This window comes from Miscanthus floridulus, chromosome 7, assembly GCF_019320115.1.
Source record: "Miscanthus floridulus cultivar M001 chromosome 7, ASM1932011v1, whole genome shotgun sequence".
NCBI classification, from domain to species: Eukaryota; Viridiplantae; Streptophyta; class Magnoliopsida; order Poales; family Poaceae; genus Miscanthus; species Miscanthus floridulus.
This window is the reverse complement of record NC_089586.1, coordinates 110,654,850-110,669,247: the sequence shown is the minus strand read 5'-3', so window position 1 is coordinate 110,669,247 and position 14,398 is coordinate 110,654,850. Positions and strand designations below refer to the sequence as shown.

General features: G+C 45.5%; 1 protein-coding gene across 2 annotated transcripts; it reads left to right on the top strand.

The window, feature by feature from the left end:
• The first annotated feature begins 1,080 nt into the window (after positions 1 to 1,080).
• Positions 1,081 to 7,046, top strand: LOC136467562 (U-box domain-containing protein 6-like). Of its 2 annotated transcripts, XM_066466316.1 has the most exons (7): positions 1,082 to 1,439; positions 1,545 to 1,665; positions 3,219 to 3,308; positions 3,775 to 3,960; positions 4,062 to 4,169; positions 4,511 to 5,703; positions 5,956 to 7,046. In XM_066466316.1, exons 3-7 carry the CDS (start codon positions 3,252 to 3,254, stop codon positions 6,728 to 6,730), a joined length of 2,319 nt encoding a protein of 772 aa, XP_066322413.1. In that variant the 5' UTR covers positions 1,082 to 1,439; positions 1,545 to 1,665; positions 3,219 to 3,251; the 3' UTR covers positions 6,731 to 7,046. The 2 variants fall into 2 exon arrangements, with proteins under 2 accessions (XP_066322412.1, XP_066322413.1); XM_066466315.1 differs by having other exon boundaries at positions 1,081 to 1,665.
• The last annotated feature ends 7,352 nt before the right edge of the window (positions 7,047 to 14,398 follow it).

Below are 14,398 nucleotides of genomic sequence, written 5' to 3'. Positions count from 1 at the left end.
TTGTATAAAATTAGTCAAAGTTATTTCTCGAGAAGCGAGAACGACATTTATTTAGAGACGGAGAGAGTACTAGTGAACGCGGTCGTATATTACAACAAAATACCTTTTAAAATCTGGCTCCAGTATTATTACTGGACGCTAATTGTTCTGACTCATTAGAAGACGAGTTGTGTGTCCACATCGCATATGAAACATGGAGGATGTGAGATTATTTTTCAAAGTGGAAAAGAAGACAGATAGAAGAATCACTTTGCTCTTTAAAATTAGATAGATATAGATATGAATATATATATATAGAAACATAAATGATATTATAATCATTTGAACTATAAATTATAAAAATCTAATTGGATCCTTAGATTATAGGCGCTGGATTATATAATTTGGTCTGCTGAGCATTTTCTATCCATTTGTTACTGCAGTGGTCTCCTATATGCCGAAATAGTTATGTGGTGAAGCTGATATAACAGTATGTTAATTGGATTATTGTAATCCAACCTATAATCTACGGTATCATGGGATATTTGTTTTGAGCAATTTATTATGGGATATTTGAATCACTAGAGATTAGAGGTCCCGTTCGGCTTACCCTATATTCATTTTGTTCGGCTTCTTTTTTCAATCGAAACAGTATTTTTTTCTCACAACAATTCAGCCAGAATAATATTTTTCAGCCAGTTTCGGCTAAAATTCTGTCAGCCGAACGTAATCCGGCGACGCAACCTGCTGCCTGCTGCTAATCCGTAGCTGTCTCCGGCCCCGGGGTGGGTGGCCAGCCGCCGCAGAGGCGGGGCCGCGTCGCGCTCACCGCGCTCGCAAATCATCGCGGATGGTGGCGCGCGGGGGTCGCTCGCAGCCGCAGAGATCAATCGTCCAGTCGCCACGCGGGCCCCGCCAACACAGCAGCCTAATCTAATCTCTCTCCCCGGTCTCCCTCAGCCGAGGAGAACGCAGGGAGAAAGGGGGCCGAGGTGGCGGGCCCCGCAAACCGCTAGGCCCTCTAGGCCTGCGCGGAGGCGACGACCGGGAAGGTGATGATATGGTGGAGTGCGGTGGGCTGCGCAGTCGGGAGAAGAGCTCAGACACGAGCCCGAAACGAATAAAACACCAGCGTGCGCGGTGCGGGGCGCCGTGTGCCACTGCCTGCCCCTGCCCGCATCCCTCTCTCTCATCATTTCTTCCACGATCCCGTTCCATCCTCTTCCTCTCTCCCTCGCGGCGCGGGCGCTATCTTTATCCGTCTCAGCCGGGGCGGGTCAGCACTCAGCAGGTGCGAGAGAAACAGGGGAGAAGGAGGAGAAGGAGAGAAGCAGTAGGGCCGCCGCCTTCCCTGATCGACTGCTCCTGCGTGCGGATTCAGGTGCCGGGCTTTTCCAGCCATGGTTCAGTGAGCCGGGTGGAATCCTTGCGCTGCCGGAGAAGGATCATATTCGTCAGCGGTTCGTCTCCTCTCTCCTCTCTCTATTTCTCTGCATACGTTTGTTTCAGCTTGTGGTTGCGGAAGAGGGAGTTTCCATTCTGATGTTCTTCCGGGGACAAGACAGGAGGTCCCTCTGTTCCCTGCGTGCATCGATCGTCTCCCGAGTTTTCGAGAGCACCCTCCGCCTCTGGATTCATTGCTTCGATCGATATATCAAGCAAGTACCGGGAGATCTTCACGAGAAGGTTGGTTGCCTTCCTTTCACCTTCTGCTCTGTTTATGCTACCACTATTGGTGCTTGATGATTGTTTGTAGGGTTTCTTCTATTCTCTGCTGTCTTTCCCCTCTCTCAGTAAGATCAGTTCAGACGATTGCTTTATTTTCTAGAACTTATGAGAATTTTTGCCATTTCCATGAAAGATGAGCGGTCCTGCTGTCTGATTCTGTACCTATATCGAGGAATCAATTGTTCTCCTACTCCTGTCCTGTTCTTTCATGGGACCGAAAACCCCTACCTTTGTGTCGTCTACTAGGTCCACCCCTTATTATCTCGTAATAACAAAAGGGTCGACCTGTATTGTTTCTTTTCTCCTACTTGTATTTTTCTAATTTTTCCTGCACGAGTACTCGACCTGGTTGCCATTCTTGACTCATGGTGTTCTAACAGTCGTTTAATGTCATCTAACTCAAGGGAAAGACTTAGATAAGTGTAATTGATAGGGAATCATGTTACAAAGTAAATCTGCTTTATCTAGTTTCTACTTTGGCGGGCATAGCACTTGCAGGATGTAACTATGCTTGGTTCGTAGGGCTGAAAGTTTGTGAGGAGTTAAAGGATGGACTGGTACAGTTGGTGCAATGCGAAGTCAAAACTCAAAATGTTGATTAGTTTAGTTACACTAGAAATTTTGTCAGAGCGGTTTTAGAAGACGGTTCTTGGGCAAAAAAAAGAGGCCAAATGCTTATTACTATTTTTGAGAAAAACACACGAATATTGACAGTACGTATCGTGTTGTGTCAAAGAGAGCAAGTACTGCGGCAGTCAATATGCATTTAACTGAAGAAACATTTGTTTTATCACAATAAGAAATCGGAGAGGCATCATATCCACAAATTAATTGCCTTTTACCTATGGTGGGAGTTCAACTGAAATGAATGACATTTTGGTTCTTTTTTTAATGCCTCAATGTTAGAAAGAACAAAAAGGCAGATTTGACCAATTATTGACTTCTGCGTATGTTGGATAACTAGGAGTTGGCATAGGACTAGCACCTTACATTTATGGATCACAGAATCGGAAGGTATTGACTATTAGGTCAACGAATGCTAATATTGGTCATTGTTCAAAATGTTATTTAGGTAGAGTTGACCCTGTATGATCTGTTTGTTTGATTGCTGACTTTTTGACATAGCACATTCACCATGCAAATCAATGGTAATAGGTAATTACTGGAAACATTGATGGCATGAATCTTTTCCAAAATATCCAAATGTCATTTGCTCTTTGTTTTAGATCAGGATAAAGGTAAATAATAGTCAAACTTTTCACACAATTCAAATGATGAGTAGATAAAGAAAGCTTGACCTTCCCTTTGCTGCAATGATCCATCATATCCTTTGAGATTAGACAGTTCTGGTTGACCTAACTATTCTATCCTTGATAATTGGTAAGTAGCTAAGCATTCACTTATGAAGTGCACTTGGACTTGATATGGTTTCAACAACACTATTCAGTGTCATCATAAGACTGGATTCCCCCCCAGATTCTTTCTGACATTATAATATTCGTCTTGAACAGTGTCATCATCAAGATTGGCAGCCTTCTTCGTGGATGGCGAACGGTAACAATGAAGTGATGGGTATATCTCAGCACAAATCTTGCCCCAAGGTTAAATATTGCCCTCTTTTTTTCTAACAACAGTTTTTATTTTCATTGGAACATTAAGTGTATGGTCTTACCTCTGTCACGCAAGTAGGAAAACTCTTTGCATGTGGCAACATGTTCATATTCCTTTTCGTGATGCTAATATGTGCCTCTGTGTCATGGTTGATCGTGCAAATTTAAACACAAGTGAACTGTTGAATTTGCTAGACAATTTGAACTTGAATTGTGGTAGAAGTACAAATCCTTGTGTTATAAGGTCTGGTGACCTGACAAAAGTGAGGAGCTCAGTTTACCAATCTTATCTTTTTCAACAATTTTGTTTCGTTGCTATAAGCTTATGAGTCATCTTTCTAGATTATTCTTATAGATCTGTTTTCCTGGACATGTAGATACTATATTTGTTCTTTCCGTTTCATCATCTTGTGCCTATCATTGATGTGATTCATGCTTTGCTGTTTTGCTTTTTTAGGTTCACAGCTCAATGTGTAGTGAGCTGACAATGATGTTGGATAAGGTCTCTTCTATTCTTCCGTCAATAGAGGCTGCTCGACCAGGTTGTAAAGCAGGCATACAGGAATTATGCAACCTATACAATATTGTCGAGAAAGGGAGGTTCATAATCCTACACTGCATTGACTGTAGTAAGCTCTACTTGGTACGTTGTCTTGATGGGAAATAAGTATTCTGATATCCTATGCATATTGTTTCCGTGCCTTCTTTTTCTTTCTTTAATGATTTTGGATATTCATGATTCAGGCTATTACTGGAGAGACAATTGTAGCAAGATGTGAAAGGATCAGAGACTCACTGAGGCGGAGTTTGTTCCTTATTCAGAATATGGTTCCACCAGCACTAGCTAATCAGGTTAGCTGATATGATTTCATGTTTTAGTCTTTTTTTTTTTAATCTGTAAAAGTCAGTTCAATTGCTAGTATTGGTTTCAGAGCAAAATGACCGACTTGTCCCATTGCCACATTGTGTTCTGATAGCGTATAGAACAAAGTGCCACACCAACTTTTATGAAGTAGTGTTTGTTTTTACTTCAAATAATCTGTGTAATAAACTTATGTAAATTGCAACTCAACCCGAGTGTGCTCATTTTCACTCACAGGTATTATGGGGACCTATGCACATGAATATATTGCTTTATCGTATAAGTTCATGTATTACAATTTGTTTGACTGTTACTGCATTACTTCATACAGATTGCTGAAGTCCATAATGATCTTCGGGATGTCAAATTTGTTCTTGATCCAATGGAAGAAGAGGCTGGCAAAGCCATTTTACAGATGCTCCGGCAATCCGACACAAGTGAAGAATTAGAACTTGAGACATTCCTGCAGGCTGCTTCAAAGTTGGAGCTGACATCTCCTAAAGCAGTCTTAATTGAAAGACGAGCAATCAAGAAACTGCTTGACAAAGTTAGTGGTAATGATCCGAAAAAGGAGGGGGTCCTTAAGTTTTTCCTGTACCTCATTAAGAAGTATGGAAAGAGCATCAGACAGGACTCTGGTGAACAGAACGAGAATTTACAATCTGAAAGTCAATCTTTAACTCTGAGCACACCTTCCTGTGATGCCAGCGCTCCTGGAAAATGTTACACACCAACAGACTTTCAGATTTATGAGGATCACAGTAATATGTCTGGAGCAGCTACTCCACCTCCAGAGTTCTGCTGCCCAATATCAACAAAGCTAATGCATGATCCTGTTATAATAACATCTGGACAGACTTATGAAAGAGAATATATTGAGAGGTGGTTCAATGAAGGATATGATACTTGTCCTAGGACACAGATGAAGCTAGAGAACTTCTCCATGATCCCAAATACCTGCATGAGAGATCTCATTTACAATTGGTGCAAAGAGCATGGTTTTACAGTTTCCAATTTTATCCCTCCAAGCGAAAATGCTTACAGTTACTTACCAGAGCAATTGAATGGTTACTCTATGTCAAGTTTGCACAATGTTTCGGTACCTCTCATTGCTGGAAAGGCCAACAGTTTTGTGATTGATCACAGCAATACGTCTGTTGCATTATCTGATGCCAGTTATGTTTCTAATGCATCCCACGCTAGGGACATGGAGGATTCAAAAGATATTTCTCAGTTCTCTTGGAATGCTGACTATCAAAAGCATCTGTCGTTCCACAACTTCAACCAGGAGATGTTCCTGAACTTCTTTCATGAGCTGTCCATGCTCCCATTAGAACTGCAAGACAAGTCAATTAAAGATTTGAAGAACGTTCTTGATTATGAAAGTGAGGTTTCATATGCTATGATGTCAAATGGATTTGTTGAAGCATTCCTTGAATTCTTGAGAAATGATACTGGCAGCTACAGTGTGCAAGCTCAGGAAGCTGGATTTCGGTTTTTTCTTGCTTTTCTTTCCAATAGCAGGTAAGGTCACTTATTATTCTGATCAAATATGCACCCTTGCTTTATTACTCTTATGTTGGGCGTTCAGTAACATTAACATATGTATTTCCATCCTTTTTAGTATAACATGGCAAAGTAGGCTTATGCTTACAATCATCCTGCTTTATCACTATATTTCTGTATTCTGTTACTTAGTTGGTCTTGGGCAGTCACTTATATTCATACATCATATTTCACGAGATTATTTTCAAACATATATTTTCTTACATGTAGGGCTAAAGTTCAATCTATGAATGAAGAATCATTTCATCTGATCACATCCTTCCTTGATTCCAAGTTAAAAGTTAAAGCTTTGTTGACGCTGCTTGAGTTGATTAAGCACTTGAGTTGTCCAAAATCTCATGTGATGGCCTCTGTTGTTACTCCTCCATTGTTCAAAATACTGGCATCTGAAGATACTGAAGGCCTTGAATTGTCTCTGGAGATCATCTGCGAGCTTTCATCTGACGCTGATATAAGATCTTCATTAGTTTCAATGGGAATAATCTCAAAGCTTGTCCCCATCTTCACCGAAGGAAACTTTGTTGAGTGCTGTTTGAAGATTTTGCGGAACTTAAGCGACATGGAAGAAGCTGTAGTGCGTATTACAAGAACCGATCGGTGTCTTGCCTCTGTAGCAGAATATCTGGACACAGGAAGCCCTACAGAGCGAGAGCATGCGGTGGTTATACTTCTAGCAATATGTTCGTGTAGTGCCGAGGATTGTCTACTTGTAATGAAGGAAGGTGTGATCCCTGCCCTAGTGGACTTGTCGGTAAACGGAACCGAAGAAGCGAAAAGCTGTTCGACGAAGCTACTTCATCTTCTCCGGGACATGAGGCGAAGCGACCAGTTCACTAACTCATGTTCACAAGAAGTGTCTGCCACAGGCGCGGTAGAGGATGCTCCCAACAACTCAGTTCACAAGCAGCCGGTGTCAAAGTCGTCCAGGTTTTTCCAAAGAAAGCTGAACATCTTCTCAAAGCCCCGGTCACTCACGCTGTTCTGAGAACCGGCGAAGTTTGTTGGAGTTGGTAGTCCTTTTTAGTGGAAAGCGAGTAGTCCTTGACTCCTTGTACATGCTACAAAACTAACCACATTCTCTAGTGATGGTAGCGCTTGTATTGTCCCGAATGAGATGCTTGATGAGATGATAGATTTTCATCCTCATGTATTTCAATAGAGCTTGTTAGTGGTTATAGCACTGTTCTTCTGTGTGTAAGTCAGTAGATACATCACCTTTCTATTTGGCGGAAAGCTTGCTGTTTTGTATCGGGCTGTTCCCAAGATACCTTTAAAGCCTGAATAGAAGCTTGTTTTCCCAAGATCCTGTTCATATTTTCCCATTACTTGATACTGGCCCTGTTTGGCTCGCTAAAATTTAGCCGTTGCTGCTGCTGATGCTGATTTGTTGTGAGAGAAAAACATTGTTCGTTTGCTGAAAAGTATTGCTGAAAAAACAGAGCCACTAGTTGGCATAGAATACTGCCCTCTGCAACCTAATTTGATGCTGCTATGTACTCTACCTACATGCTGTGGGGGTGTGGGCGTTCTGAAAGTTCACTTACAGTCAAGTCCCTTTCCAGACGAGGGGAACAGAACAAACCTCCCATGATCCCATCCCATTGGCTGCCCATTCCAATTAAGCTCACATCACATGGGGGCTACATCTCCATCTCCATCCGAGTCGGCAGCCTCGAGTCAAGTCAGGTCATTGCCCCTTTCCCGGCTGATGATGAGTGTGATGAGGCGATGAGCGATCCATCACTGCACTGCAGTGCACCCATCGGTCTTCGCCCTGGTGGAGCGCACGGGAGTCCGGCCGCTCGATCGTTTCTTCAGTGCCAAGGCACTATCACGAAGCTCACGATCATCTGGCGACCTAGCTCCGAATCTGTCGCAGGAGAAGTTGTTCGAAGCAGTACCTACATCTCCATGCCCATGCTCCATACATACATGCATGTTCCCAAACACCGCCGTTTCGTCGCCTGTATGTGCCGATCTGCGTCCCTCGCCTATGCCCATGGACTGCTGCTCGTCTGCTGTCTCACTGCTCGTCCTTCATCGAATCATCGTGAAGCAGCAGCACGGCATCGCTATACACTTCGTTTGATCAAAGTCCTGTTGGAGTAATCTGTAACCGCATATGGGCTGGCCAGATTAGTGCACAGCCTAGCGGCGCGGCGGTCTCAAGTTCATCCGTGTAGTGTTCGCCGAATGAAACCGAAGCCCACGAGGCCAGCGCCGGCCGGGACACGCTTCCCTCCTGCGCTCTCCCACTGTTCACTGTCGAAGCCTTCCTTTCAGCCTGGATAGCAGTCACGGCACAGGCTTTACTGATCTGCCTTTCCTGGATGACATGCCTGCCTGCTACGCTAGTCGAGATCCTGCACTGCGCTGAGATCTGAATGATTATTCCGACTCTGCAGTCTCCAGTCTGCACTGCACATCAGGCCGTTGCGGATGCGGCTTCGCGATCCCCGGCCCATGGCAGCTGGAGCGCACGCAGGACGCCGCCGGCCGGTCTCTCTCATTCAGCGATCGATCGAGCGACGCCCTAGGCTGCTGCTCCTTTCCTTTCCCTAGTCCCCACTAGCTAGCCTAGAACTAGCCTCTCCTCCGCGCCCAGGTTCGGTGCATCGTCATCGTGTGCCCAAGGGGCAAGGGCTGGGTCCCTTTCCCCTGCTGAGTGCGCGGCGACCACACGCCTGCCTGCCTGCCCGCACTGGCGCCCTCTGCCCCTCAAGGATGCTGCACGGGCACGGCGGCGCGCGGCAGCTGCCGCTGAAGGCGACGCGACGGCTCCTGCCGATCAGGAGATGCTCCGCTTCTGATCGATCGCGAGAACCGGCTGGGCGAGGGCCGCCGCCGGGTGTGCGCTACCCAGCCAGCCGCGTGGGCGAGAGACACGTATACTGTCTTGGCGACGGCGACCGCGGTGAAGCAGGTTCAGGTATCGCGACTCGCGAGGGGGATGCACGGCAGGATCGATGTGGCGCAGGGGCAGGAGCAGGAGCAGGATGGGATATTTGGTGGTGGCCATCATGCTTTGGTTGCGGCTGCAGAGTGAGTCGTGACATGGCTGAGGTTGATGGCAGCAGGTGCAGCCAATAGTTTTGCCGACACCCTGATTAAATAAATCATCATGGGAACCAGCAGAGTCCCATAATTTAAGCTTTGGATATTTAGATTATCGGATCGGAGAGAACAGTGATCAAGAGATGTTTTTACCAGAAAACCCCTTTAGCAGAGGTCTAGTTCAATAATTTCCATCACATATCTGGTTTCGTAGTTTAGTGGTTATGAAAATCTTAATGAAAGCTTCGACATGATCCACTTGCAATTATTGAAAAAAAAAACATGATCCACTTGCAAGGGGCACTCTTTATATACACACTTAGGATTTGATTGGATAAGGGGGTAGTTATTAGTTGGGACTAAAAATTATCCTAAATAAAGCGGGATTGACTATAACTAGTTGAAGGCTTGAAAACAAAATTACCCTTCTTCCCCTTTGAATGGACTGGGGCTAAATATTAGCTACAATCAAAACAAACCCTTAATAGCATGCTAGATTAGCTAGGTCATTGAAGGTAATGCTTTAGGAAAAACAACAATGAAACTGCTAGATTAGCCTATTTTGAGATACACATTTTAGTGCCCTGTTCGCTTGAACTTATCAGCCTTGCTTATCAGCCATGATATGATATTTTTCTCTCACAACAAATAAGCGAACAATACTTTTTAACTTGGTTTTCCAGCGAAGTGAACATGGCCTAGTCAAAGTTGAGATCGATGGACTCATCCAAATTCGAGATGGACATTTATTTTGGGACGGAGGGAGTATATAAATTAATTGCGACGTACAAGATCGAACACAACTGGATGAAATGAAACCTCTTACCCTCAATGCCGGTTTCATTGTATTTTGATGTCTTGGAAACCTTATGTACCTAGTTTCATCTAGATCGAGGAAACTCATGCCTCTTTTCTCTTTACGTAACTTAATACCATGTCCCTACCTAGGCTCTGTTCGCTTTGTTGAAAAGCCAAGGCTGAAAGTACTATTCGCTGATTTGTTGTGAGAGAAAAATATTGTTCGTTCGCTGAAATAGTACGGCTCATAAGACAAGCAAACATGACCATAACTTATTAATGAGAATAAGATTCTAATTAGGACTCGCCTTATATTTCATAACACTATATGATGACTATTGAGTCCGCCGCTGCGATTGGTCCAAACCTCGGTCGAAGAACTATTTGAACTGAAATGTGGCAATGTGAACTATTGGATCTTGTGTGTTCTCCATTTCAGCGGCTGGAGTCCCTGTTCCCCCGGTTGTGACATTGTACCTTGCCCTTATCTTCACAGCTGTGGCGAGGCCAAAAGACGCATGGGACAGAAGAGAGCCAGCCGAAAGTGTAGTAGATATAGATGCCCGTCCAGTCCTCCACCTCTCAATCTCATCAGGGCGCCGGGCCTATTTTAGATTGGAGACCAACAGGCTTGACGATGACCGGATGCTGCTGCATGCACCTTATGATTGCCCCTTGTAGGTTTCTCGATCGTGCAAGCTTCACTGTCTTCCGAAAAACTGCTACCTCCATCAGTCAAGTAGATAGTTGAGTACCTCTAAAACAAATATTGGTTAATAACACCATTATTTGTGCCACTCCAGAATGAATAAACTGACATGTGGGGTGTAGGGGCACATGTATAATTGAGATATTAATATTTTTTGAAAGTAAAGGGAGGACTGTGCCATTCAATTAAGATTCTGTGATTTCTTTCCTTCCAAATGTTCCACGTAATGGTGTTTACGCACGAATTGAGCTATGCCATTCAGTGAGATTATTTTGAAGTGGGAAACATGAATATGTGCACGAATTGAGTATTATGTTCTCAGTTTTTTTTGACGAAAATATTACGTTCTCAGTTGCCTCTAAAATAAAAAAAGGGGCAATAGAAACTTGTGTATATGGTTTTGTTGTCCTATAGCTACATCAAATCATCAGGTGTAAGTTCAATGTTTTAAGATGCCGTTTCGCTGCACTACATCAGGTTTGTTGTTTGTTTCTTGGTTCATGTGCACTGAATGCAATGTAAAGACCTCTGTTTGTGAGTGGAAACTCCTACAATCAGCATAATAATGCTGGTGTTCAAATCATGGCCACTCAGATTCACCCAAGTGACTCTTTTCTGCAGAAAACGAAACTAGATGAGACGGGTGTGGTGCCACCGTGCTAAGCTGACACTGCATCGGAACAAAAGTTGGAGTGCCCATGATAATGAAGCAAGGTGAGGTGCATCGTTACACAGGAGATGATGAGAGTACTAACAACCTCTAGGACTCTGGAGTAATCCAGTCGGTTTCAATCAAAATCCTGGGAAAAAGATAGTGCTCTGCTCGATCAATGCATGTGTGATGGCCTGATGGGAATGACACATCTATCTCTGATCACTTTTGAGGGAAGGCTAACAAGAGTAGTTGACAAGGAGATGCAACAAACAGAGAGAGTGGTGGAGACATCTTAATACCCATTAGCAGGACTAGTTCATTTTATGAGGCACTAAAATGATTATCTTTTTTGTCTATGGCCTTGTGTATTAAGGTGCATAATAATCCAAATCTTATAGATGTCTCTAATGTATAGCAGACTTGCAGGGCAAATCAGACCTCAAATTGCAGACATACAATTTTGAGCCACCTCTTCATGAAAGCAGAATACAAAATCTATGTAACATTAATTGTGAATTTGATATATCCCCTCAGTTCGGAGCGATGTAAATTCCTAATATTAATGCTCAAAATCAAAATCGAACTGTTCATCGTTCCATCTGCTGTACTTCTTCCAGCTGCTATTGCTTTCAGGTTTCTATAGGCTAATTTAGCACGCTGTCCTCTATCTCTCTCTCTGCAGATGCCGTCCTACCATCTGTCCACCGGACGAGAACGCCACTTGGACGTATGAACCAGCCAGCCAGCAGCCATGGCTGCAGGTTGGGTTAGCTGGCCGTGGCAGGGCCAACGGATCATCACCGGGGTGCTGGATCGTCGTCGTCCCGCGGCGGCATCGGCATCGGCATCGGCATCGGCATGCACGGCGCATGTGGGGTGTCCGCCCAGGGGTGGCTTTCAGGGCCCCTGTTGGGCTGCACCGGCAGAGATCCCCTCTGTCCCGCCTCCCGCCGGCAGCGACAAATAGAAGACAACCCACAACGCCCCCACAACGCCTGTGCAGTGGCTCCCAACGGTCTGCGCGCAGAGGGAGCTGAGACGCCGGCTGCAGCCATGGCCCATGCCCCAGACGCTTGGATTGTACATACTCCTGCATGCATGGTGGGGTCAGTGATGCGTGCGCCTTCCAGACGAATGTATTTTTATTGCAAAGACGTGATTTTATTGGGAAAAACTAGAGTAGGGGAAATTGACATTATTGTATAGATATGCGCGACATGCATATACAGGACTACAAAAGGCTCGAGCACACTCATGGTCTCACAAAGCGCAGGCACGAGCTTTCCCACTAGAACACTGTAGCATTTGCGTAAGGTCGGCATCGATCGACATTGTTAGGTGTACTCGTGATCTCTACGTACATAGCTCTAACACACACCTAACAGGGCATGCATGCATATGGTTCCATTATTGTTCTTTTGCTTGACATGAGTGCATGGCAATTACCAACATGCATGATATATAGCATACAAGACAAGCAGCCCTTTATGGAACTACTGCAGCGATTGATCGATCCATGTATGCATCGATGACAAGTGGCGGATGCGGAACAGAATTGAAGGGGGGCTGGTCTTTTTTTTTTTCTCTCTCTCTATTTTTTTTCTTTCCTCCGCCTCTTCTTCTCCCTCATCCTCTCCATATTTTCATTGATGCACCAACTGTAGGGGGTTTCTTCTTTCCTCCGCCTCTTCTTCTCCCTCACCCTCTCCATATTTTCATTGATGCACCAGCTGTAGGGGGGTTGGAGCCCCCCCCCCCCTCGAAAGCCAAAAATTCAGTGACCATAAAAAAAGTTGACAAGAGAAAAGTATCTAATATATTTTACCAGTAAAGTATCTAACATTGGTACACCAAACTCATGAATTAAGACTATCAATAAATAAATAAGGCTCGAGCTACTTGAAACGGGATTGGTACAGACAAAGGGCTAACTATGCTAAAAAAACAATGACATCCAAATGCGCAGGCACACAATATCAAAAAATAGATGATTAACTATATAACAAGAACGTCTGCAGCATCATGAACTATGGTTGTGTAACATCATGAACGGCGAGCGATGGAGGACGGGCGACGTCAATCGGTCTACATATACAAAGACGACGGCTCGGGTGCATACTCAGGTGGCGTCGTGGTAGCGGCGCGGTAGCCGGGGACGACAGCTCGGGTGCATGGCGTGGGTGAACGGCGAGGACTACGACACGGACGTCGTGGAGGCGGCGGTGTTTCCAGGTGCACGATGCGGGCGAACGGCGAGGATGACAGCGCGACGTCGTGGAGGCGGCAGTGTGGCACGGGGAGGATGACGGCGCGGGCGCACAGACCAGACGATGGAGCAGGTCGTGGAGGGGAGATCGCACGGGGAAGGGAGATCGCACGGCAAGGTGATCTTACGGTGACCTTGCGGCGATCGATGATGTAGCCATAGGTGAATCCACCGGTAGGCAGACGGTGGATGATCCATTGCTGTTGCTTCTCCACTACACGGCGAGGAAGAAGTAGGGGCGGCTCGATCATGCAGGAGCTTGAGGAATGGGGCGCGCGACGATCATCTCCGTGCAGCGACCAGTGACGCGCTTGAGTCCTACCAAGAAGACGCGTTTGATCGTGCAGCGACGAGCGACGATGGTCTTCAGTGTTTGTAGCGCATGCAAATCAGGGTCAAAAATTTCATATTTGTGGCACGATGGCGGTATGATCGAGCGTGAGACATGGGTGATCGCTTTCCTTGTTTGAGGCAATTAGGGTCAAGACTTTCCGTGTTTATAGCGCATGCAAATCAGGCTCAAGACTTTCCGTATTTGTAGCGCATGCAAATCAGGGTCAAGACTTTCCGTGTTTGTCGCAAGAGGGCGGTGCATGCGGGAGATGTCGTGGGATCGCAGGCGTGGGCAGACGGACGAACCAAAACATATGTCGCACCAAAAAATGTCCACACTTTGTTCTTTTTAGTTGTAGGAGATATATCATATATTGTGCTTTCGCTTGTGTCTACCTGGTTGTGTTTGTTTGTGATTGTAGGGACTATGTTAAACAATTGTCGGGGTTACAACCCCGAGTGTCTCAAGGCACCGATTATATAGCAGGCCACGTAGCCCATAATACACCAGCTAGCGAAAGCCTGAACGATTGAGGCTCAGCTAAGCCAAGTGAACCAGGCCGGATGACAAGGCCGGGGTCAGCGACGACCCCTCCTTCGTGCCTTAGCCACACGGCGCTGGAAAGGCACACGACCTCTCCCCCGTCACGATCCCTAGAAGGAACGGGGAGAGGTTGAGCCCAGCCAAGCGCGCCTACTCTGACAAGAATAGGCACGCCGCACTGACCCTGACAAGACAATACCGTCCAGAGCTGTGACGACAGGTAAGACAATACCGCCCAGAGCGGTGACGACAGGTACAATGACCACCGGCCAGATACGGCCCGACGAGACAAGA